The sequence below is a fragment of the Rhinolophus ferrumequinum genome, chromosome 9 (assembly GCF_004115265.2).
Source record: "Rhinolophus ferrumequinum isolate MPI-CBG mRhiFer1 chromosome 9, mRhiFer1_v1.p, whole genome shotgun sequence".
NCBI classification, from domain to species: Eukaryota; Metazoa; Chordata; class Mammalia; order Chiroptera; family Rhinolophidae; genus Rhinolophus; species Rhinolophus ferrumequinum.
The window spans coordinates 24,955,868-24,983,701 of record NC_046292.1 but is presented as its reverse complement, the minus strand read 5'-3'; the positions used below and the strand labels follow the sequence as shown (position 1 = coordinate 24,983,701).

Sequence of the window (27,834 nt, the reverse complement as noted above, 5' to 3'; positions counted from 1 at the left end):
CACCTATACCTTGTACCATCCCTATCCCTTCACCCTCCGCCACCAACCGTACAACAATATTTAGTATCTAGCCAGTAAGGATATTTTGAAACCTCCATTTTTACCCAGCAAACATTTTTATCCTATATACTTACGTGGAAAGATATTCAAGACATATATGCATTTTTAAAAAGTACACACTATAGAGAGAATAGGACCAAATATTCACAAATCTATATTTATTTTTGTACACACATTATTTGTAAAAGAATGGAAAGATATCTAGAAGACTAGGTATCAAATAGACACAGTGGTTGCCTTTGGAAAGAGAAGTGGAGAATGATTTTTTTATCTTGTTTATACAATCTAAATATATTATGATGGAAGTATACTTACACAGTACTGGTATAATTCATAAAACATTTAAAAGAATAAAAAAAGATTCAATTCTAGCCTAGTCCAGTGGATAGATGGGAAGGAAAGTTGAGAAAAAAATATTTTCTGGAACAAAATAGTTTCATATTCCCCTCTTTTCAATTTTACTTTGCTGAAACTATTTAAATCAAGATCAAGTCTTTTCTAGAGTAAAATTTACAACAAAGATTTGATTCACCAATCATTTTTTAGGTACAAAACAAATTTCAAAGATTTTTCTGTCATTTAAAGGTTTTTTTTGTGGCCATTACCACCAATTCCAGTGTCACAGCTGAAATTTTACAGATTTAATTTGTCAAGATGTTCTGACTATTTTGTTCCTTTTTACTTAACAGTAAACTGGTGTGGTTTTAAGCTAACCAAATCCTGGCAAACCACTCTAAGGATTAAAATGGTGGAGGAGGGGCAGACCGGCAGCTCAGTTGGTTAGAGAGCGAGCTCTGGGCAATGGGGCTGCCGGTTCGATTCCCACATGGGCCAACGAGCTGCACCCTTGGCCTTCCGCAAATAGAATGAAGACAACGAGCTGCAGCTGAGCTGCCGCTGAGCTCCCGGATGGCCCGATGGCTCAGTTGGTTGGAGCGTGGGCTCTCAACCACAAGGTTGCAGGTTCAACTCCCTCAAGGGATGGTGGGCTGTGCCCCCTGCAACCAACAACACTGGACTTGGAGCTGAGCTGCGCCCTCCACAACTAAGAGTGAAAAGACAACAATTTGACTTGGATGGAACTGATTGGTCCTGGGAAAAACACACTGTTCCCCAATAAAAAGTCCTGTCTTCCTTCCCCGATAAAAAAAATAAAATAAAATAAAATGGTGGAGGAGATTAAAATAGCAGGGCCAAAACATCTTAGGAATAAAAAATGTTCTGCTTTGGTGCCTAGCACCCAGGAGATTTCGTATCAATGTTCTAATAGTGGATAATATACTTCAATAAACTGCTAGAACCTCCAATGGAATGTACCTAAAGCTGAATTCAACATTATTTCCTACATGTCAAATATGTTTATCCTCCTGTTTACTACTACTTTTTAATTATTGGTCCCTCCATCTTCCTACCATGTTTCCCCGAAAATAAGACCTAGCTGGACAATCAGCTCTAATGCATCTTTTGGAGCAAAAATTAATATAAGACCCAGACTATATTGTATTATATTATATTATATTATATTATACTATATTATATTACATGGGTCTTATATTAATTTTTGCTTCAAAAGGCGCATTAGAGCTGACTGTCGTATTTTGTCTTATTGGCTAGGTCTTATTTTCGGGGAAACACGGTATTTATCCAGATTCAAAACCTGGCTCACCTCTTCATCCACTTAGTTGCTGACTCCACCTCTCTGCAGTATTTCTTACATCAGTCCTTTACTTTCCAATTCCCAATTAACAGCATCCTAAATTAAAACCTCATGTCCTAGTACCTGAATTATTTTTTAAAAAGTTTCTTGTTTCTTATGCCTTTAATTTTTTTTTCTCCAACCCAACTTATATATACTGCTGACAAATGAATCCCCAAACCCCACTTTTATTCCCCAGGTACAAAAGGTTAAGTTAATATACGCCTCAGTTCATGGCACAGTATCATCAGTCATCTGTATGACCCCTCTTTCTAACTAATGATTTCTTTCCTTCCACATTCATTTCTTATCCCGCTCCCCTTTTCAAGAAGTTATTTCTTCTACTGTTTTAGATGAACATCCTTCTGTTTGTATGTCCTACTTTTAACCTCTGCACTAGGTTTTAAAATCAATTCCTGTTGCTGACGCTTACTCCATTGTTTCCGATTGAGGCAAAGTACTCTACATGTTCTCTATCCACTCCCCCAGCAATACAGAACTCAAGAGTATCTAACCGCCAGCCACCAAAAACAATGCTACAATGTAATATAATATCTCCTTCTATGTCGCCTTATGAGCCTGTGTGAGAATTAATCGCAGGTTATATACCCAGGAACAGAACTGTTACGTCCAAGTGAATTTTATCAACTTAATGATGAAGAACTGTCAAATTACTCTCCAGAATGGCTGTACTAATCTATACTCTTGGAGGTTCCCATTTCCCTACATCCCAGGCAAGATTTAGCATTATCCAGTTTTGCTTTCTAATTTTTGCTAACCTAGTGGATAAAAGTAAAAGCTTCTTTTAATTTAGGTTTTTCTTATTATAATGAATTTGAGCATCCCTTCATGTGTCTGTTTCTTCTTTTGTGAATTCCCTATTTGCTTCCTTTGCTCATTTTCCTATTGCGGTCCCAGTCTTCTCGTTGAACTGAAAGAGTTTCTTTGATATTCTAGATATTAATTCATCAACAGGCTTAGTTATTGCAAATACAGTCCCCCAAAATGTTATCTTCTTGTTAAGAATGTCCATGTATTTGTTGAACTGAAATCCTCAATGTTGTATTATCAAATTAATCATTTTTTCACCTTATATAGTTTCATGCTTTTGAGGTTTTAATAAATACTTTCCTAAAATTAAGTCACAAAGATGTATCATGTTTTATTAACTTTATAGTTTTAGCTACATTATTTTGGTCTTTAATTCATTTGGGGTCCATTATAAACACTGTTATGTAAGGACTCCATTTTATTTTTTTCTCCATATAGTGAGCCAGTTTTCCCATACCACCTACTAAACAGTCTACATACTTAACCAATCAATTTATAATGCCATTTTTATCTTATTAAGTTCTCACATATAAATGCACCTGGCTTGCTCTGGGTTCTCTACATTGCCCCAGTGACGTATTTGTCTGTTCTTTGAACCAGTATCATCTTTTCATGATTACTCGAGTGTTTTATTATGTTGTAATGTGGAGCAGGGCAAGTTCCTTTTCTTTTTCTAAGCTAATTTGGACATTCAGGGAAACTTTTACTCAGAATAAACTCCTAAAGTCCTCTCCCCGCCCCTCCAAGAAACTATACCATAAGGAAAACAAACATATCTTGTGCCTTACATATATAAATAATAAAAAAAATCTGTTTGTGAAGAAACCCTCAAATGATACATACTTGGGAGACATAATCAGTATGCTAAAAACAGATTCGAGTGTTAAAAGCTACTGACAAACTACAACAATGAACTTAATGAAGATGAAACACAATAAGGGCAATTGTAAAATCTAAACACTTAAGTTTGAAAAGTTCAACTGCAATAAAAACAAATTAGAGGATCTGAACTTACCTACTGCTCTTGTGGAAAGGGGCTTTAGGTGACTACAAGTCCAGAATGAGCTACTAGTGTGATGTAGCTTCCTCAAAATTAAAGAACTCGGGTTGCATATATTTAAGTACCCCAGATAAGGCAGGTAACCATCCCATCATATATTACACAGGTCATTTCACATTTGGGAGTACTCTGTTCAATTTGGAAAAATTTAAGACCCTAAAAAATAAAACAACCAGAAGAAGGTAATCCTGATAGAAACTCATGCATGAATAAAAATAAAGCAAAGGACTTTTAGTCTGGAATAGAAAAGACTCAAAGGAAATTATACAAGTCTTTGGCTTTTCTGATGGACTGTCATGTGAAAAACTGAGTAGGAAATCTGTCTAATATGGGAGAATAGAACTAGGATAAATAGTTGAAAAAATATAAGGAGCTACATTTTGGAACAAAAATTTCCAACATTTTCTAACCTCCAGAATTATTCACAAGTGAATTATAATATCTTATAAAGTGCTTGAGTTCAAAGAGCAGTTATATCAGGGAAGATAACAACTGAAATAAGTAATCATTGCAATCCCTTTAACAGTAAAATTTATTTAAGAGAATACCAAATAATGAAACTGCAGATTTTATCATGGCATCAGATACTGAAACTCCTTTATGAAATAATTACTGATTTGAACTTAAACTACTTTGAGTTCATAACTGCTAAAACCTATGCTTCAAAGGGAATCAGCTTTTATGAGGACCATTATTTATTATATCTCTTCACTTTAACCTCTCACTAATATGTTGTGATTGATATATATTTAGAGTTTTAATGAAACTTCAGTAAGAAGTTAACAAACTGACAAATCCAGGCACTTCAGTTTTCATTTTTTATCTCAAAAGATACTGTGGCAAAGGGTTGTTTATCAGCATGTTCATCAGGTAGGCATATGGAACTAGAGCAAAAACTCTCAAACAGTAATTTATCTAGTCATCTAGTCATCTATAGCAGCAAAGTTGCTCACTGAATTACAAAAAAAGCTTGAACTGGGAAAAGCCAATTTGAGAAACCTTTAAAATATATAGTAACATAGGTACTAGAGAACAAATAAGTAGACAGACATGTTTTTAGTCCCACTCTGCCACTAAGTTGTTATGAAAGTTATTTGTCTCTCTGACTTTGGTTCCTTTATCAAAATGGGATAAGAGTCTCATGGCTATTACAGAGACCAAATGGGATATTCCCCAAATGGGAAAGAACTTTGGGGGAAAAAAGCAAATATGCATGATATATAAAAATTTAGCATAACTATCTCAAAAATTACATTGAAGAACTGAAGTCTTCCAAACAACAAATGTATACATTACATTAGCATCAAATATAGCAAATTAACACAAAGAATGAATTTTCACAATTAACAGAAACCATGAACTGAATTTTCTCTATTACTATAGTTGTGGAGCACTAGTCTTTTATTATAACAATGGGCAAAAGGAATACTTTGATATTTTGTTCAAATGTAGAAATTTTAGCACAATATTTATGTGTATATTGTTAAGCCAGCTTCTCAGCTTACAATAAAAAGTAAAACTACAATAACCAAAATACACAAAATATTATAACTTCTAAAATAATACTTAGGACAGCAATTTGGGAAAGAAAATCCGAGCAAATAAGGATAAGAACTTCTAACCAATCTTTAGTGGCTTCCTTTTACTAATAACCTTAGTCTGAGGAAGGAAGAATTGTATAACATGCATTTTTGTAGAACTTCAAGGTAGAACTTAAAAATCCTTAAGACTATCTGGCAATAACTACAAAAATGGAACCTACCCCGAGTATGTTAGGTCTTACAAAGGGCTACAGCCTACATTCCCACTCTTACCTCAACCACCATTTCCTACATTCTGGTACCAAGTCTTTTGACTCCATCATGCTCTGGTGCACAGACTGTAAAGTAAAATTTAATATTGGTTTCAGTAAGTTCCATTTTTTTTAAAATTTTTTTTTAGTAAGTTCCATTTTACCACCTGATTCATACAGAAGAAAAATGGTAGGAGAGAGAAATTTTAATCTAAGAAGAGGAGAAGAAATTATTTTTCCGTTGTTACTAGAAGCTCATGGAGTCCCATCTTCATCTCATTTTTAGGTACCTCTTAATTCTCTGCTCCCAAAAGGTAGAATGGGAAATATTATTCTAGTCTCCAGGAGAAGACATGAAATAATATTTCTCCCCAAAAGTGACTGTTCACTTTTAGTATTCACAGCTACAATAAATCAATCTGTCACTATACAGACAGAAAGAAGATTGCTAAGGTATAATAAGACATTAAAATCACACACAGGTTTATAAAACACAACTAAAACAACTGGCAGTCTGTCCTTGTATCCTTCCAACCTCTAATTTATCTTCACAACTCTGTAGTACTTTAGCACAGAAGGTAGCCAATGAATATTTGTGCATCAAGATAAAATTTAAAAGATACAGAGTACAGAAGGGGTTATACTTTAGATCAAAGTTTTAATAACTTTATAATATAAAATCTGTAGTACACCAGAGCATTTTACTATAAACTATCTTCATAGTCATTTCATACGGGTGTGTATTCTTTCATAATTTTATACAACCACACTAGCTAATCTAGTGGAGTAAACATTACTGGTATTCACAAATAACTGACAGATTACTTTAGGTTGACAAATAAATTTTTAACTCAATTGGCTTATAGTAACAACTCTCAACTGGAACACTTCTCCCTCAGGCCACCGCTGACTTCTTCAAAGGCATGGTCTCTTTTCAGCCTTCACTCTCCTGGCTTCTTTTAGCATTTGGCACTGTGATCCGTCCTTGAATATTAAGATCCTCGCCTTACCTGCTCTAAAACACTTTCTACTTTGCCCAGGTTCTCCTACCTTTCCAATCTCTAAGTGTCTTCTCTGGCAAACCTGAAACAAAAGTACCCCCCAGAGATCTATTCGTAGTCTTCTTATCTTGCTCTACTCACTTTCCCTAGCTTTTAACTAAGCTGATGCATCTCAGTCTCCATCTCCATCTTGCCTTATTTCCTGAGCTTTAGGCACTTATTTCCAATAACCTATTGAAGTCCATTTTGATGCTTCTTACACATTTCAACATCTAAATAAATATCCAAACCAGAAAATAAAAAAGTTGGTCCTTTCACCATCTGTATTTCTGTTAAAGCCATCACCATTATAACAAGCTAGAAACTATAAAGCCATTCTTATCTCTTCCCTTTCCCTATACCCTAAATTATTCATTTTCTAAATCATCTAAGTCCTCTTCACCACTGCTGTTAGTTAAGTATTCCACTTCCAATCTAGAAAAGTAGGTACCAGAGGTGCTAGAGGATATGTTGGGGTATGTGAAAAAAAGTTAATTTATATTTAATTTTCATCTAACAATTAGAAATTAAGATTTACTAATATTCATGAATATATATTGATACTGGTGGTACCCTCACTTAGTCCATCAGACGGTCAGGTGTAACATATGGTACACCACATAGAATAATGGGAGTTGCTCCCATTAAGAGTTAACGTGAATTCTAACTCATTCACTCATTTTCAGCATGTTGGAACTTAATTCAAGTGTGTAGCACATATTCAGTCAGGTTTTTGGTACATTAATCTGAAATTTTCCATTATTAAATATATTCTAAGTTTATTTCAAAATATTGTTTCCCGCCTCTAATTTTTCTATAGTCATGCAATATGTTAGAACAGTAGTATATGCCTATAAATTAAAAAAATTTTAACGTGTGTATGTATTTATTTAGCTAATTATTAAATGCAAGGTTAAACATATTTGAACTAATGAGGCTGCATGATCAAAAGTTTAAAGATCACCGATCGATACTACTGCAACAGCCTTCCAAATGTTCTCCACACTGCCATTCGTTATGCTTTTAAATATAGATGTTCCTCATTTGCTCAAAAGCCTCCAATGGTTCTCTACTGTTTCTGAATTCACAAGTTTTAGCACGGATTTAACGTCCTTCATAATGCACCTCCTGGCTAACTTTCAGACTCTAGCTGCCCTATTTATACTGGCCTACTTCTGCTACATAAACATATCATACTTTTGCTCATATTCTCTCTATATGGATTATTTTTTCCCTTGGCCCACTGGGTAACTATTCAGCTCAGATACCATGTCATGTATCCCATATTCCCTCCCTAACCCAAAGCAGGAATCATTCCTTTTTTATTACAGCACATAATGTATATTTCACAGAACTTGTCACTCCATATAGACTAAGAAATCCTTAGAAGGGATCATGTCTCATCCTGTTATCTCCAGAACGTAGCACAGTGCCTGACATAAAACAGGGGCATAATAAATTAGTTAATGAAAACATAGGGAAGATGCAAAAATAATCTTTAAGTTATTGCAGGATTTAGAATTATAATTCCAGTCAGGGAACATATACCTTTTTTTGTTTAGGGTACATATATCTTTAAGTCTAGTACCAACAGCATCCTATCTTGGTATAACCATATGGTAAATTGAAGTAATTGTTTTAAATTGATTTAACTCAGGAAAAAAGGAAAAAAAATTGGAGTAGACTAAAAGTAAACAAATCAAGGCACATTCATACAATGGAATACTATATCAATGGAATACTATATAGCTGTTACTACAATTTAAATCTACACAAATGGATAGGTGTTAGGAATAAACCCTATCCACTAGTCCCTGATGTTTAGACATATATTTATTTATAAAAATACCTTTGAATTTCAAATATATTGTAATATTAGCCAAAAGACTAATTTCTACTGAGTAATTTATTTAGGTGCTACTTTAAAAGAATTTTGAGATTCGAAATAATCACCAACTGTTAGCTTTCCTATCTTCCAAGTGATTAACTAACAAGGAAAATAAACTGACATAGTATTATATTAACTGATATTTTATACAGTACAGATTCCCCAACATAGCTAAATACACAGAACTATACTGATTATTTTCACCAGCAGTGTTTTCTGGGGTATATCCTCTAAGTCATTTTAATCAGAAGTATAGCCCTCTCTAGATATGACACCGAAAGAACTGGCAAAAGAAAAAATTAACTGGACTTCATAAAAATTAAAAATGCTTGTGCTTCAAAGGACGCCATCAAGAAAGTGAAAAGGCAATATGTAGGAAGGGAGAAAATTTTTGCAGATCATTATATATCTGATAAGGGACTTTTAACTATAACTCCTACAACTCAACGAAAAGGCAAACGATCCAAAAAAATGGGCAAAGGATCTGAAAAGACATTTCTCCAAAAACACAAATGGCCAACAAGTACATGAAAAGATGCTCGACATCATCAGCCATTAGGGAAATGCAAATCAAAATAACAATGAGATACTACTGAACACCCACTAAGATGGCTAGAATAAGTAAGACAAACAAACGTTAGTGAGGATGTGGAGCAACTGGAATCACTAAACACTGCTAGTGGGAGTGTAAACTGATGCAGCCACTTTGGAAAAGACTCTGGCAGTTCCTCAGAAGAGTAAACATAGAGTTACCACGAGTCCACTCCTAGGTATACACCCAAGAGAAATGAAAACACATGTCCACACAAAATCCTGGACACAAATGTTCATAGCAGCATTATTCATAATAGCCCCAAGTACAAGCAACTCACATGTACATCAGCTGATAAATTGGTAAACAAAATATCCATACAATGTAATATTATTCAGTAATAAAAAAGAATGAAGTACTGACACACACTTCAATCAAAATCGTTACAACATGGATGAACTTTGAAAACATTATGTGAAGTGAAAGAGGTCGGTCACACAAAAGGCCACATATTGTATGATTTCATTTACATGAAATGTCCAGAAAAGGCAGATCTACAGAGGCAGAGAGTAGATTAATGTTTGGCAGGCGCTGCAGGGAGGGAGGCAATGGGTAATGACTGCTAATAGAGTATGGGATTTCTTTTTGGGAGGATGAAATATTCTAAAATTAGATAGCGGTGATCGTTGTACACCATCTCTGTGAACATACTAAATACCACTGAACTGTACACTTTAAATGAGTGAACTGTGTAGTGTGTGAATTTTATATCACTAAAGTTGTTATTTTAAAAAAGTATATCCCTCTCTTAGCATACTATCCAATTATAACACTATGCCAATGATATTCCTAATAATAGCAGAAAAGGAATTCTTTCATTCTAGTGAGACTTCCATTTAAAAGCCAAAATGGTATCAATACAGATTTTTTTTCCTTCTAAAATTCAATCATTACATTCAGAATTATATTACATTCATATGCAATATGCACAAATATTTGGCACTATGTCATTAATCATAATTAACAGTAACAGTAATTACAAAAGCACAATGACTACAAGATAATGTTTAATTTATAAAAGAAAATTGAACCAAAAAAAATCCCTTCAAATCTTTATCCATGCCTAAAATAGATGTTAGTTACAAATATGTTGTATACACAATTTTCGCCAACTATTTCATTACTCAATGATTTTGAGTAACTACATAATAGTCTACTCAAGGTTTATCCCCATATATATTTAGTAGCTGGACAAACTACCATAAAATCTTGTTACAGAATTTATACTCTAGGTCATATTTCTAAAAATATTTGATTTTTAGATATTGAGGCCATTCACTTGTTTTAAAAAAACTAGAAACATTTGAAATCTGCTTAACAAACATGATCTTCTACCAAATGATCATTAAATAGGAACACACACACACACACACACATCCCACCCCCGCCCAAAAGGGTGGGAATAGGAAAAGAAGCACTAACAGACAGAAAGTCTAAAGTAGAGAAGTTGACTCACAAAATGATTCACAAGCATTTCCTGGATATTTTGTTCAAGAAAACTCCTCTGACTAAAGTGGAAACTTGTTTGGCTACAACACATCATTCTGCTATAATGATTAATGCCATCGTGACAAATATTTGAGCATGTGGCACATAAACAAGAGAAACTTCATATGTGTTGATTTATGTACTCCTGCATATTAGCCCATAATTGTTCAGTTAATACTGAAAAGGAATTGTAAAGTTCTACCTAGTTCTTTCTAACTTCTAGAATTCCAGTTGTTTTAAGTGTAGGAACTAAACTAATTTCAGAAGCCTGCCAACAATTTTAACTGACTAGTAATGTAGTAATATTGCAAAAAGTGAAGACAAAAACTACTCTTTTGAAGAAAATAAAGGGAATAAGTTTTGCAGATGTTGATATATAACCAAGTCAATATTATTAACAAAGAATAAAGCTGATTTACGCCATTTTTAAAGTCCCAACAAAGTCCTATAGTACTTATCAAAACTCAAATAAAAGGTACATGATAAAAAATATCCATTTGGAACCATCTAAATTACAGATCCTTTACTTTTTTTGTTAAATAATATAACAAGACAAAGCAACCTAAGGATGACATATAATTAGGGGTGTTAAGGGAATCATAAGTTAAAATCAGAACATACCACACTAATTTATTACATGTTTTCCTTCTCGACTTTATCAACATGTTGAACATCTACATGTGAAACTCTATGCTATACAGCTTCATATACACACATGTAATACACAATTATCCCCTTACCCCTACCAAAAAAAGTTAGGTAGGGGAAAGAGCAAATCTAATAAACAATTTTTTTTTTACTTAACATTAGTGTCACTGCCCCGATCCCTCATAACTCATCTAAAATACTAAAAAAAAACACCTCAATAGACATCCCTCTAGCCCCAAGTCTCCATCTCCCATCATGCCCTCAATTCCAATCCATTTTGCCCTCAAGCGATTTTGTTCTATCATTTTCATCATATAATTCTCCTATTCAATAAATAACCTACAACAATTCTCCATCACAGAGTGCTAAAATTAGGGGTGATTCTTTTAGGCAAGGCAAGGTGGAGACACAGTAGTAAGGAATTCAGCTCAGAAATATCCACCTTAGACATTCTATCAGTTAAGACATTTACTTAGATTAATAAACACCTTTTTAAAAATGTAAACATCTACCAAAAGGGTCAGGATTATCCTTCATTCAAATTTATACAGTAACACCCTAGTTTTGAGAAACAAGAAAAAGGGAGCTTGAGAGTGCAGCATGAGAGAGTTAGGTCCCTATTAGTGGATGATGGCAAGCAGAAAGACAGACCTGAGAAAGGAAGGAGACTAACACTAAGACTAGCCTACAGATCCCAGGAGAGAAGGGTAGGGCACTAAAAATCTGTATCTAGGCCTACAAAGCCCTCTGTTAGATTGGTGCAAAAGTAACTGAGGTTTAAAAGGTAAAAATAATCGCAAAAAGCACAATTTCTTTTGCACCAACCTAATATAATGTCCATTTTTTTCCTGTCCCCCACTGTCACACTCATCCCATTTTACTTGTATAAGCATTTCATTCACTCTACTGAGTATTTATTATATGCCAATCATTGAGCTAAGATGAGGCTATAAATATGATGATAAAGAATATTCCTTTTCATGAAAAGGTTATACTGGGAGGAAGGGTAGCAACAAATAATCCCAATGCACTAAAAATACTATAAAAGAGGTATACACTAAGTACTACAAAGTCGCAGAAGAATGAAATATGCCAAAATGTAGATAATTAACTAGAATGGGGGGGAGGGAGAGGGAGAAAGAGAGGGAAGGAGGACGGGATGGGGGAGGGGGAGACGGAAAACGAGCGAGAGAGAGAGAGAGAGAGAGAGAGAGAGAGAGAGAGAGAGAGAGAGAGAGAGAGAGAGGGAGGAAGAGAGAGAGAGAGGGCGGGAGGGAGGGAGAGAGAAAGAGAGAGGGAGAGAGACAGACAGACAGACGGGAGACCAATAAGATCATTACAATAATCTAGACAAGGAAGGGTCTAAAGCCAATAGCAGTATGGATGGGTAGATGGACAGGCCAGATTCGGGAACAATTTCTCTAATAGAAGTACTAGGATTTAATAACCAATAGGAGGAAAAGGAAATGGAAGGCCTAGTTTGGAGTGTAGGTAGAGAAAAAGTATGAGCAGGATATGGGGATGGAGACTGCAAGAATAAGATATTTTGATTTGTGTTTGAAGCACTTGAGGGATGGATATTCAGGTGTCAGTCTGACTTGGGAAAGGGGTGGAGTCTACAGCAAGTTTAGGAGACGTCTATTCATAGATGATGGTAGCTTAGGCTCACTATACCTGGTTCTTCTCAATTGTTGTACCTGTTACTGCTGCTTCATTTTTTTTAAATTGAGGTATAACTGACATTTAATATATTAGCTGCAGGTGTACAACATAATGATTTAGTATTTGTATACACGGTGAAATGACCACCCAGTAAGTCTAGTTACCATCTGTTACCATACAAAGTTATACTTGCTTTTTCTTTTCCTTCTCGTGATGAGAACTTTTAGGATTTATTCTCTTGGAAACTTTCAAGTATACACTATAATATTATTGACTATACAGCATGCTGTACTTTACATCCCATGACTTATTTATTTTATAATTGGAAGTTTCTCCCTCTTGACCCCCTTCACTCATTTCTCCACCCCCAGCACCATCCCCCAGCAATCACTGTGCTATGGTATATCTATGCTATATCTATCATTTTGTTTTTTAGATTCCATATAAGTCTTTCTTTGTCTGACTTATTTTACTTAACAAAACGCCCTCATGGTCCATCCAAGTTGTCACAAATGGCAAGATTTTACTCTTTTTCATGGCAGGATAGTATTCCATCATGTGTATATCTGTATGTATGTATGTGCGTGTGTGTGGGTATCTATATCTATATCTCTATATATATCTCACATCTTCTTTATCCATTCATGCATCAATAGTGATGCCTCATCATTAGAAAATGTTCTCTTACACAATGTGATATATAGATGATGTATTACAGAATTGTATACTTAAAACCTATTTAACTTTACTAACCATTATCACCCCAATAAACTTTAATTTTTTTAAAAAAAGGTGTTCTCTTTACTACAACTATCCACAATTATACCAATTGTTTTAGATTAACTCAATTCCTTTTCTTCTTGCTTTACAAATATTTCTTAATGACTATCAAGTCAGGATTCTGGGGTTCTGGTCTCACGTTAGCAATACTAGAAATGCGCGCTCTTGAGTAAGCCTCTTAACCTTTCTGGATTTTAAACATAAAAAAAGGTATCAGATTAGCTGATCTCTTAGATTCTACTTGTAATACTCCATGACACACTTCCTGACCTCAGAAAGAACTGTGCATTACAAGTTAATTATAACACTCATATGATTTTTTTTTACGTTATCACAAAGTCTCTTAGTGCTCATTCACTTCATATATCTTGAGGCTTTTCTCCTCCAGTAAATTACAAATTTCTTGACAGCAAGAACCATCTATGTCTTTTTTTTTCTAATTGAGGTAACATTGGTTTACATTGTATAAGTTCCAGGTGTACTCATCTATGTCTTAAATGAAGGCTCTTAATAATTCTCATTGAATCAGAAAAGTCTGGGGTATTTGATACTACAGACCAAAATGTTAAGTTAAATATCATTGTTTTCTTAATGTTTTGTACGTAAGTCATTTTTTTTAAACCTCCTTCATGGTGTACACCACATCATAATTTCCTTTCATAGTCCCTGTATTACCTAAATCACAACCATACATACACAGAGTATTTAGGGGAGGTGAGAGAAGCAGCTTACTGAAAGCAGACTGATAAATCTTCATATACCATATGTACTTGTTCCTATATAAGAGTAAGGAACAGTAAGGAGTTGAGGATCAGGAGAACAGAAAGCACGAAACCATGACAACCAGCATCTCCAGCCACCACTGCTACTACCACCATCATCTTAAGGGGAACATTACAAAAGAGGTAAATAAGGTGGGGGTGCGGTGGGGTGGGGAGAAAAAGAAAATAGATATATTACCTAACAGCAAGGGAAAAGATGCTCAGCCTGATTTCAAAAGCATATAAAAATGACTTGGACCTTTTCTATTATCACAGAGAAAACATATAAGCTTATGTTATAATGGAAAAATTTCAAGGCTATTTGGAGATTTTACCTACCATCACACCTCTGATGTACAATCAACTTCAAAACAAATTACCACGTGTTGTTGGTCAAACTGTTAGACATTATGATTGTTATTTGGATACACAAGATAAATAATTACTATGGCAAAGACAAATACTAACAGCAAAAGATCTCCATGATTTCATGATTCTTACCTGTTCACTCTCCTAGGACACTTGTCTGGTTTAATATCTACCTCATAGAGGTAGACATCAATCTTTGGGATTTCAACTTGAAAACAGTTAGCCAACAATTTAATGGGTTTGCCCATGGAGCCATAGCCAGGTCTTCTGGGCACCATGAGCAGGGGCTGGGCCCCAACGGGTCCTGCCAGGGAGGGGAAAAAAAGAGTAACACTGTTACAAACTACATTTGATAATCTTGTCAGTCAGAGTACCTTAGAATTTTAAGTACAGCTGATCATGGCGTTGGAGCCAATTTCTAACACTTCAACTTCTTTCATCCCAATTTATTCTCCTTATTAAAATAAACATACAAAAAGAAAAAAGAAAAAAACATACATACAAACAAACAAAACCCTGGCTACTTCTGGAAAATTGTTTTTGCAAGGGTTAGGAAGAAGGGAGAGCAATCACATAAACCCAGGTGAGCATGAGCAAACACAAATCAGACCTGAAGAGTGTGAGATTAACAGCAAAGTAAACAAAGACAGTAGATGATAAGGATATATTTATATAAGATTATAATTATAAGAGCAAATGAACAAAATAAAAACAACATTCAATAAAAAGGATCAATAAAGCACAAAACGCAAAAAATCAATTACTTGAAAAAATAAACAAAATCTATAAACTCCAGGCAACATTGATTTTTAAAACAGGAGAAAAAAGGCTTATGTAACCAATAAGTGGGGGAGGAAATGATTTAATTACAGGTACTCAAGACATCATAAACACTGGGTCAATAAATTTGAAAGTTTGATGAAACAGATTAATACAGCTTAATGATACACAAAAATATATAAAATTTGAAAAGTCCTTTGTTGGTAGAAATGTAAAATGGTACAGCCACTTTGGAAAACAAAATGGTGGTTCTTCCAAATATTAAAAATAGAATTACCATATGATCTAGCAATTCCACTTCTGGTTATATACCCCAAAGCATTGAAAACAGGGTGTTGAAGAGATGACTGTATACCTATGCTCATGGCAGCATTAGTCACAATAGCCAAAAGGTGGAAGCGACCTAAATGTCCACTGATGGATGAATGGATAAAGAAAATGTGGTATATATATACTATGGAATATTAGCCTTAAAAAGGAAGGAAATTCTGACACATGCAACAACATAGATGAACCTGTGGATGTTATGCTATGTAAAATAAGCCAGCCACAAAAAGACACTATATTATTCCACTTATTGATTTAGAGTAGTCAAATTCCTAGAGCCAAAGTGGAAGAGTGGTTGCTAGGGGCTGGAGGAAAGGCAGAATGGGTAATTGTTGCTTACAGGCTATAGTTTCAGTTTTGCATGACGAAAAGAGTTCTGGAAATTGGTTGCACAACAATGTGAACATACTTAAATACAACTAAACTGTACACTTAAAAATTGCTAAGATGGTAAATTTAACCTAATGTGTATTTTATCACAGTTAAAAAAAAACCTAACTGATACTAGCATTAAGTTTTAAAACTCAAAATGTTGTAGCTTTGTTAAACAAAGTTCAAATAATAAATTCAGTTGATAAATTAATAACTGTTACCTGAACTTACATTTAAAATATCTGGAAAGTCCTGTAACTATTTGAAAAAATTAAATCCACGAGTAAAAGTATTTCCACACACACCAAAAGATTCTAGATAGCTTCACAAGAGAATTATACCAACTATTTAAGGAAAAAAATAATACCAATCTTCTACAAATTCTTCTAGAGAATAGGATAAAGAGTAAACATACCCCAATACAACTTATGATGCCAGAAAAACCCTGATACAAAAACCTGGTAATAACACTATGAAAAAGAAAAATCACAGGACAATATAATTCATGAACACACATGCAAAAATCCTAAACAAAATGTTAACAAATTAAATATGGAAATATATCAAAAGGAAAATGCATCATGACCAAGATGAGTTTGTATCAGGAATTAAAAGCTGGGTTAACAACAATTTTTTTTCACTGTGGACAAAAGTACATTAACGTGCTGCCTAAATCATTTATTTTTAAATTGTTTTCATGTATTTGTAAAATCTCTTCTGAGGGCATCATCTTTTCTGCCATCCTAGATTGACACGTATTACTGACTAACTCTAGACTAGGTCATACGTGCAGTTCTGGCTCTGCCATTTATTTAACCACTTGACCTTTGTCAAATATTAATAGCCCTGAAACTCTATTTCCTGATTTATAAAATGGGAATAATACTTGATCTGCTTCTTTTTTTATGAATCTTGTCTTGTCAGGATCAATTTAGAAAATGTACAATAGCTAAAATATATCAAGCTCTTAGCATGTCTCAAGCGATGTGCTAAATGCCTTATATGCATTATCTCATTTAATCTTCATACAAACCCTATAATGATTTTATAGATGAGGGAAACTGAAATGACTTGCCTAAAATTTCATAGCTAGTAAGTAGCAGAACTGGGATTGGAACCCACCCTGTTGGGGTCTCTATTTTGTTCCACTGATATATTTGTCTTTTGCCAACAAAACATTGTTTTGATTACTATAGTTTTAATAAGTCAGGTACTGTCCGTCCTCCCACTTTATTCTCCTTCAATAGTGTGTTGTTATTCTGGGTATTTTGCCTTTCCATATAAACTTTAGAATCAGTCTGTTGATGTCCACAAAATCACTTGCTGAGATGTTGATTGGGATTGTGCTAAATATATAAATCTAGTTGGGAAGAACTGACATCTTTGCCGTACTGAGTCTTTCTATCCATGTACACAGAATATCTCTATTTAGATTTTCCTTGATTTGTTTGATCAGAGTTTTGTGATTTTCCTCATATAAATCTTGTACATATTTTGCTAGATTTATACCTAAGTATTTCTTTATGTATATGTCCTAATGCAAATGGTATCGTGCGTTTAATTTCAAATTCTAATTGTTCATTACTGGTCTATAATTCAAGACTTACTTACTATAAGGCTACAATAATCAAGGTTGCAGTATTGGTCAAAGAATAGACAAATAGATCAAGGGAACAGAACATATAGCTCCAAAATTGATGCAAATACAGTCAACTGATCTTTGACAAAGGAGCAAAGGCAATTCAATGGAAAAAGGATAGTCTTTTCAACAAATGGTACTAAACAAGTGGATAGCCACATTAAAAAGAAAAATAATCTAGACAGACCTTATACCTTTTTCAAAAATTAACTCAAATTGGCTGAAAGAGCTAATGTGAAACACAAAACTATGAAACTCCTATAATACAACATAGTCGAAAACTTAGGTAACCGTGGGGTTGGTGATGACTTCTCAGGTCACCAAAAGTATAATCCATGAAGTGAAAAAAAAAAAGTAAGTTTTCATTAAAATTAAAAACTTTTGTTCTGTAAAAAGAGAATGAAATTATGAGCCACAGCCTGAGAGAAAATATTTGTAAAACACATATCTAATAAGGGGATAATATTCAAAATATATAAAGAACTCATACAATTCAATAGAAAAAAACCAATTGATTTAAAAACGGTCAGAGGATCTGAATAGACATTTTTCCAAAGAAGACATGCAGATGGCCAACAGGTACATGAAAAGGTGCTCAATATCACTTATCATCAGGGAAATGCAAATCAAAACCACAATGAGATATTACCTCACACCTGTTATGATGGCTATTACTCACAAGACAAGAAATAACAAGTGTTGGTGAGGATATGGAGAAAAAGGGAATCCTTGTGCATTCTTGGTAGGAATGTAAACTGGTGCATATCAACTATAGAAAACAGTATGGAGGTTTCTCAAAAATTAAAAATATAAGTACTATATGATCCAGTAATTCTACTTCTGGGTATTTATCTGAAGAAAATGAAAACACTAACTTGAAAAGATATGTACACCCATGTTCACTGCAGCATTATTTACAATACCCAAGATATGGGAACAACCTAAATGTCTACCCATGGATGAAAGGATAAAGAAAATGTGCTTTATATACACAATGGAGTATCATTCAGCCACAAAAAATAAAGAAATCTTGTCATTTGTGCTAACATGGATGAATCCTGAGGGCATGATGTGAAATAAGTCAGACAAAGAAAGTCAAATACTACTGGATCTCACCTGTATGTGGAAGGGGTCAAAAGGCACAAAATTCCAGTTCTAAATAAGTCATGAGAGTGTAATGTGCAGCATAGTGACTACAGTTAATAAAATTGTATTGAAAGTTGCTAAGATAGATCTTAAAAGTTGTCATCGCAAGAGAAAAAATTTTTGTAATTATGTATTGTGATAGATGTTAACTAGACTTATTGTGGTGATTGTTTTTAAATATTTACAAATATCAAATTATTATGTTGTACATCTGCCAACTAGTATATGTCAATTAAAAAAAAAGAGGAATTTAATAAAATTTAAAAAAGGGTCATGTATTTAGTCATGTACTGCTCACAAAGCAATTGTATGTAATCGATCATGTTACTATCTGGAGATCAAGAAGGATATTCTTAAGTATTTTAATCCTAACATACTCACATTGAGATATATATATATATTTTAATGTGTTTTAGTTACATTTTTGGAAATTAGCTGAGTAGTTCAGCTGTCAGTGATTTTATCCCATGAATTCTTCACCCAAGTCACAACCTCTTGCAGGCTAGACTTCACAGAGTTTCCACGCTGATTTCTCTCCATTCTATTTTCAACGTAGTCATTGATTTCCATGCGCAAATGGTCCTTGAATGGCTTGTTTATTGCAATATCAAGAGTCTGGAGATAGGCAGTCATTCCTGCGGAAATCATTATTTGATCTATTCTTCTCTTTGCAAGAAATCCTTCATGTGTTTAGCATGGTGAGTGCTGGCTGAATCCCAGACTAGCAGACCTCTTTGGCCACCTCGCAAAACAAGTGGCAACATTAAATCGACCCACCTCCTTGTAACTGCTGGTGTGCACCAGACTCTTTCGGTTTCAAGAACATAAATGCCTGAAACATGTTCAACCTTATCTTTCTTGCCCTTAGTGATGATTAGAAGTGGGGCTTTCTTTCCATTCAGGCGAATTGCCAAAACACAGGTAACACGTGCACTTTCGTAACCAGTGGAGTGAATGTAGATTGATGAGGCACCCCTCTGATTAATTGTCGTTTGCGATCCTTGGCCCATAAACACTGCAGTTTCATCCATAGCAATCATGTTGAGAGTTGGTATTTAGAAAAGTCGATGACATCAACAAAGGACTTGAATGCAAGTTCACATTTAATAACTTCAGTATCTTCCAGCTTGAACAGTGTTGTCGATCTTAGAGACAGTTCACATCACTGAAGGAAGCCATCCAGCCAGTGTTGTGATGGTTTGAATTCTTCTGGGGATATTTCTAACTGTGGTGCCTTTTCAAGAGCAAATGCTTGAATATCATTCCTGCGCACAACCAAAGCCTTTGATCTCCTGTCATCAATCCATTCACAGATGATGCTTCCAGCTGAGGAAATAATGGTTGCCAACTAGATCCACACTTGCGCTTCTTAGCATTTCCCTCGTCCACCTGTTGACTGAGATTACTGTACTCTGCTCACCATTTTCACACCATTCGGAGATCCAACTTCTTCTCTTTGCAGAAAGCCGTAAGATTCTTGCCCCGGGAGTCCCCCATGATTCCTTTCTTTTACTCGATGGAATAGCTTTTCTTTTTGCACTCATCTTGTCTGGGGGGTCAAAATATTATTCCCTTTAAATCTACCATTAAATCAAGTGTTAACTGAAGACTTACGAGACAGGAGTGGCAACAAAAATGATGACAGTTAAGAATGACAGTCCACACAAAAGCGACGAAAAATTGCAGGCACCAAAATTCAGAAAACGTTTCTTTATTTCACACGAGTGCATTAAGTACGTCCATTACAATACATGACATATTGAATTATGAAGATTCATATTAGACACAACCACATCCATTCGTTATCAAGTGCGCATGTTATTCATGCATTGTGTCTGTACTCCGATTGGTCATTCGGCAATAAGTCTCGAGTTCATCTGTTTACATAGGCGTTTACATCTCATTCAAAGGCAATCGCTTGGGTATTTACAAACATTTAATTATAATTTATATTATCATTTATTGCAAGTATTAATGTCAATGTTATTTATTCATATTTAATTATGTTATTATTTTATAATTCAATACTTCTGTTGTGTGTTGCAATGGATGTACTAAATGCGTCCGTCCAGCTGACAATCTTAACTAGGGCTTATTTTTGGGGTAGGGCTTATATTACGAGCATCCTGAAAAACGCTAGGGCTTGTTTTCTGGTTAGGTTTTCTTTTCAGGGAAATATGGTATGTCTTCTTTGGAAAAATGTCTATTCAGTTCCTTTGCCCATTTTTAAATCAGGTGGGTTTTTTTTTCTGAGTTGCATGAGTTATTTATATATTTTGGATATTAACCTCTTACGAATATGTGGTTTGCAAATATTTTCTCCCATTCTATAGGTTGCCTTTTCATTTTGTTGATGGCTTCCTTTGCTGAGCAGATGCCTTTTAGTTTGATGTAATCCCACTATTTATTTTTGCTTTTGCTGTCAAAACCAAAAAATCAAAGCCAAGACCAATGTAAAGGAGCTTACTCCCTAAGTTTTCTTCTAGATGTTTTATGGTCACAGGTCTTATGCTCAAGTTTTCAAACCATTTTGAGTTAATTTTTGTGTATGGTGTAAGATAGGAGCCTAGTTTTATTCTTTTGCATATAGCTATCCTGTTTTCCCAATACAGTTTAATAAAGAGACTGTTCTTTCTCCAGCGTATATTCTTGGCTCCTTTGTTGAAAATTAATTGACTATATATGCATGGGTTTATTTCTGGGCTCAAATTGATCTATTTTTATGCCAATACAATATTGTTTTGATAACAGTTTTGTGATTTGGTTGGAATCAGGAAGTATGATGCCTCCAGCTTTGGTCTTCTTTCTTCAGACTGCTTTGACTATTTGGGGTCTTTTGTAGTTCCATATAAATTTTTAAATATTAAGATTTTGTTTTTCTATTTTTATGGAAAATGCCAATGGAATTTTTATATGGATTGCACAGAATCTGTAGATCACTTTGGGTAGTATGGACATTTTAACAATATTAATTCTTCCAACCTATGAGCATGAAATACCTTTTCATTTATTTGTGTCTTCTTTAATTTTTTTTATCAATGTCTTATAGATTCCAATGTATAGATCTTTCATCTCCTTGGTTAAATTTATTCCTAAGTATTTTGGTTTTGATGCTATTGTAAATGGGACTTTTTAAAAATTTCTCTTTCTGACAGTTTGTTGTTAGTGTATAGAAATGCAACAGATTTTTGTGTATTAACTTTGTATCCTGCAACTTTAATGAATTCATTCATTAGTTCTAGCAGCTTTTTGGTAAAGTCTTTAGGGTTTTCTATATAATATGTCATCTGCAAATAAAGACAATTTTACTTCTTTTCCAATTTGGATGCCTTTTTTTTTTTTTTTTGCCTAATTGTTCTGGCTAGAACTTTCAGTACCATGTTGAATAAAAGCAGTGAAAGTGGGCATCCTTGTCTTGTTCCTGATCTTAGTTGAGTATGTTGTTAGCTGTGGGCTTTTCACATATGGCCTTTAATGTAGGTACTTCAGTTGCCTTATTTTAAAAATGAGATAAAACTACTGATACATTCTAGAGGTGCCTGGTATATAAGTCATAAAAAAAATAGTAGCTCTCCAACAAATATCAATAAGCATCTACAACATGTCACACAATATGCTAAGTGCACTTCCCTGCATCAAGCACCTACTGTTTTATTTGGAGGAGGTAGAGAAGGAAACTGGCATACAGAATTTTTCCCTTCAGATCACTTTCAGAAGTAGACATACTCGATCAAAGGGTAGGAACAGGAACATGTTTCTGATTCTTGATATTTGCTGCTAAACTGGCAAGTGAACATATTACTATTCATGAGATTTCTCTCCCTTACCCTCTCTAGCATTAGGCATTAGAATATTCAAAAGCTTTTTATGTGTTAAAAATAATTTTCTGCTGTTTTACTTATATGTGATTACTAACAAGATTGGCTTAAAAATATTTTATTGTTCTGTATCCCCCATTCTCTTATGAAACTCATTGCTCCAATAAACAATTTTTAAAAAATCAAAAACATAGGCCAGCCCGGTGGCTCAGGAGGTTGGAGCTCCGGGTTTCTAACTCTGAAGGCTGCCACTAGATTCCCACATGGGCCAGTGGGCTCTCAACCACAAGGTTGCCGGTTCAACTCCTCGAGTACCACAAGGGATGGTGGGCTGCGCGCCCTGCAACTAACAACAGTAACTGGACCTGGAGCTGAGCTGCGCCCTCCACAACTAAGACTGAAAGGATGACAACGTGAAGCTGAACAGCACGCTCCACGGCTAAGATTGAAAAGACAACAACTTAACTTGGAAAAAAGTCCTGGAGGTACACACTGTTCCCCAATAAAGTCCTGTTCCCCTTCCCCAATAAAATTAAAAAAAAAATCAAAAACATAAAAAGTTCATTTCTATTTATTGAACAATTATTATGTTCAAGGTTTTATAGATACATACCATGTTTCCCCGAAAATAAGACTGGGTCTTGTATTAATTTTTGCTCCAAAAGACTCATTAAGGTGTATTTTCAGGGGATGTCTTATCTTTTCATGTACAACAATCTACATTTATTCAAATACATCTTGTGGGACATCGTCATAACGTACTAAATGTGTCTATCTGGCTGACGATCTTAACTGGGGCTTATTTTCGGGGAAACACGGTAGATTAATAAGTCACAATTACTTTGCTTAAGTAATACCTAATATATTGGGGGATATCCCATCCTAATATTTAAGAAAAGTCATATCAATAACAATAGCTAACTTGTATTAAGTATTAAATATTTGACATACACTAGGTGATTTCTTACAACACAACTTTTGAGGCAAGCACTAAATTATACTGAGGAAACTGAAGCCCAGGGAGATTAAAAAACCTGTTCATAGTTAGAAAGTGGTAAAACTAGAATTTACAGTCTGATTTCAGTGCCTGCATTTTTTAATCAGTACATTATACATCAGTACACAAACTAACATTTGCTGAAAGTCTATCACCCATTAAGTAATTATCCACTGGCTCATTATTTTGTTCAAGAAATATTTACATTCTCTTTCCAACTGGCACTGAGCCATGGGCATCTCTTGGGACGACTGGCACAAGCGTCACAAGACTGGGGTCAAGAGAAAGCTCTACTACAAGAAGCGAAAATATGAGCTGCCAACACTAAGATTGGCCCCTGCCACATACACACAGTCCATGTGCATGGAGGCCACGACTACCGTGCATTGAGGCTGGATGTGGGGAACTTCTGCTGGGGTTCCGAGTGTTGTATGTGCAAAACAAGGATTACTGATGTGGTCTACAATGCATCCAACAACGAACTGGTCTGCACTGCATTGTGCTCGTTGACAGCACACCAAACCGACAGTGGTACGAGCCCCACTAGGCACTGCCCCTGGGTCTCAAGAAGGGGGCAAAGCTGACTGCTGAAGAGGAAGAGGTTTTAAACAAAAAAAAGGTCAAAAAAAATTCAGAAGAAATATGATGAAAGGAAAAAGAATGCTAAAATCAGCAGTCTTCTAGAGGAGCAGTTCCAGGGCAGACTTCGTCCATGCATCATTTCAAGACCAGGCCACTGTGGCCAAGCAGATGGCTATGTGCTAGTGGGCAGGAACTGGAGTTTTACTCGAGGAAAATCAAGGCCCGGAAAGGCAAATAAATCATCATCCCTCCTACTAGTTTAGTCTGTGGGAGGGGGAGGGGAAGGGGAAGAATATTTACAGACTGAAGAAATATTTACAAACTGTCTCTAAGTACCAAGCATTTCTCAGGCTCAGTTCAGGTGAACAGCAGTTTTAATAATAATAAACAAAGACCTGGTCCTCATGAAGGTTTTATGGAAGGAGTTGTAGGCAGATTATATTGTATTTCTTTTTTGCCAATCAGGTAGTAAGAAGTGTTATGAAGAAAAAATAAAATAGGTTAAGGGGATAGAATGTATTTGTGTATGTGTTGGGGGGTGGTGCGGGTTAGGAACAAAGTAGGTAGTTGGCCATTTACATAGGTTTGTCAAAGAAGGCCTCTTTGAAAGAGTAATAAGTAGGCAGAAACAAAAGGAAGTGAGAGGTCAAGTAATGTAGCTATCTGGAAGAGCATTCCAGGCAGAGGAAAAATCAAAATATAAAAGAAAAAGCAGATGCTTGCTTAGTGTTTGATGACTAGCAAGAGAGCCTGGAGCAGAGTGAACAAGAGAATGGTAAGAGATGATGTCAGAGAGAGAATGGGAGATCAGATTAAAATTTGTAAACCATGATGAAGTTTTTGGATTTTATTCTGAGACATGAGAAACCAACAAAAGGTTCTGAGTCAAGAAGCATTATGATCTGACTTAAAATTTTTTTAAAACGATCACCTCGGTTGCTATACAAAAAATTATATGTAAAGGTCAAAGCAGGGAGACCAGTTAGTAGGTTAACTGTCCAGGCAAAGGATAATGTTGGCTAGGGCAGGGGTGGTAGCAGCTAGAGGAATGATGTTGATATGGAAAATATTTAAAAGGTAGACCTGATGAGAATTGCTAATAAATTAAGTGTAGGGGGTGAGAGAAAATAACTCTCAAAGTATTTTGGTCTAAGCAATTGAAAGAATGGAAGTGTCATTTACTGAGACAGGAAAAACTCAGTGATAGGAGCAAGTTTAGAGAAGAAATCAAGAGGATTTTCAGGATATTTTAAGTTTGAGGTGTCTATCCAAGTAGGTGTCTAGTAGGCAGTTAGATGGGTGTGGAGTTCAAGGGACCGGTCCAGGCTGGAGATGTAAATGTGAGTGTCCTCAACATTTTAGTTGCATCTGAAACCACTGGACTAGAGGAAATCACTAGTAGGATACAGAAGAATACTAAGCCCTGGGATATTCTCAATATTTAGAGACCAGAAAGATAAAGAGGAAACAGCAAAGGAAGAGGAAAAGTGATAGCCAATAAAGTTGGAGGCTCACCTGGAGAAGAGTGATACCCATGAAGCCAAGTGGAATGTGTTGCAAGAAGAAAGCAACTTAATCAAATGAAGTTGAAAAGTCAAATAAAATGAACATCTGGGAAATGACCACTGGGTTTTGCAAGAGCAATATCAGTGAAGTAGTGGGGACAAAAACCTGACTGGACTAAGTTCAAAAAGAATGCCCTGAATCTAATCTAGTCTTTAGGTCCTAGCAGTTTACAGTAAATTCACAGGAATATATTAAATTACACCACAAAGATGGAATCAGCAAAATCCAGACTGTGAAAAACTTTAAAAGGATAAACAATCCATAAACTTTGGGGAGGAAAGAATGGAAAACTTACAGATTAAAAGATGTATCAGTCAATCACAATGTGTGGAACTTATTTGGATACTGACTCAAAAAGGAAAAATAAATAAAATAAAGCAAATTGTTAAAAAGAAACCATATAATATCTGAGACAAGTAGATATCTGAACACTGGTATTTGATATAAAGTAGTATTATTTTGCTGTGATAATGGTACTGTGGCTTATTTTAAAAATCCATAATTTTTATAGATATACTTAATAGATATTTATGAATGAAATAGTAATATGTCCAGAATATGCTTCAAAAAAATACAAGGGAGGGGAAAGTAGAAGGGATGCAACTGGACATGGGTTAATGATTGTTGGGTTTGGGTGATAGATGCATGGGAATGTATTATACAATCTGCTTATTTATATACATCCTCAATTCTCTATACTAAAGTCTTAAAAAATAGGAAGAGAGGAACTGCCATTTCCTTTGCATACTTAATCTCTTTTTACAGATAAAAAAATTAAGGTTGGGCCAGCCGGGTGGCTCAGGCGGTTGGAGCTCCGTGCTCCTAACTCCGAAGGCTGCCAGTTCGATTCCCACATGGGCCAGTGGGCTCTCAATCACAAGGTTGCTGGTTCAACTCCTCAAGTCCCGCAAGGGATGATGGGCTGTGTCCCCTGCAACTAAGATTGAACACGGCACCTTGAGCTGAGCTGCCCCTGAGCTCCCAGATGGCTCAGTTGGTTGGAGCGCGTCCTCTCAACCACAAGATTGCCAGTTTAATTCCTCGAGTCCCCCAAGGGATGGTGGGCTGCGTCCCCTGCAACTAACAAAGGCAACTGGACCTGGAGCTGAGCCGCGCACTCCACAACTAAGACTGAAAGGACAACAACTTGACTTGGAAAAAAGTCCTGGAAGTACACACTGTTCCCCAATAAAGTTCTGTTCCTCTTCCCCAATAAAATCTTAAAAAAAAAAATAAATTAAGGTTAAGGAAGATTAAATGTGACTGCCCAAAGTCACAGTTAATTTTTTTAAATAGACTTTTTTGTAGGGCAGTTTTAAGTACACATCAAAATTGAGCAGAAGATAGAGATTGCCCATATATGCCTTCTGCCCCCACATAAGGACAGCCTCCCCCCTCATCAACATCCCTACACCAGTGGTAAATTTGTTATAATTGATGAACCTATAATGATACACATCATTACCAAGTCAGTTAACTTGAAAGCCACGATTTGTTTCTAAAACCCATGCTTTTTACATTATATCACAGAGCCAACTTTTTTCTACATTATCATTATTTTACCTGGTGCTTTTTATACAAACTGGTAAAAAATAAAATTGTTTCATAAATAAGCAATGTACCAGAACTCCACCGTTATTAACTATAAAATAATAATCAAATTTAAGTATCTAAAAATATTTTAATATAAATTAATGAAAGAAACAATTCTGACAATACAACAAATTATACTTCCAGTGATGCATATTTTACTTATTTAATAAATACATATATTGCCCACTAGAGTTGAAAATGTAATTACAGAAAAATGCAAAGCACTATCTGGAATTTTTCTCCACCTCAAACTTTTCTTTCAGTAGCTATAGTAAGTACTGGCTAATATCAACTAACCATATTAAACTTCAAACCGAAAATCATACGTTTTCAAAAGCATATGTATG

The 27,834-nt window shown here is 35.1% G+C and overlaps 1 protein-coding gene and 1 pseudogene across 4 annotated transcripts in view; one reads left to right on the top strand and one right to left on the bottom strand.

Annotated features, from left to right (window-relative positions):
- Positions 1-27,834, bottom strand: part of AGO3 (argonaute RISC catalytic component 3) — a 97,121-nt gene that overhangs the window by 63,404 nt on the left and 5,883 nt on the right. Inside the window, exons 1-3 of one of the 4 annotated variants that reach the window (XM_033114705.1) lie at positions 14,800-14,866; positions 5,462-5,526; positions 3,603-3,803 (exon numbers count right to left, since the gene is read on the bottom strand). The exons of 1 other annotated variant lie outside the window; for it this stretch is intronic. Coding sequence is in view for 2 of the 3 variants with exons in the window: in XM_033114702.1 (XP_032970593.1) it covers positions 14,800-14,971 (172 nt within the window). In the remaining variant the exon portion in view is untranslated. Of the gene's footprint in view, positions 1-3,602; positions 3,804-5,461; positions 5,527-14,799; positions 14,972-27,834 lie in introns of those variants that run through there. 2 more of the 4 variants (XM_033114703.1, XM_033114702.1) reach the window with 2 other exon arrangements.
- On the top strand, positions 23,978-24,566 carry LOC117027216 (40S ribosomal protein S8-like; annotated as a pseudogene).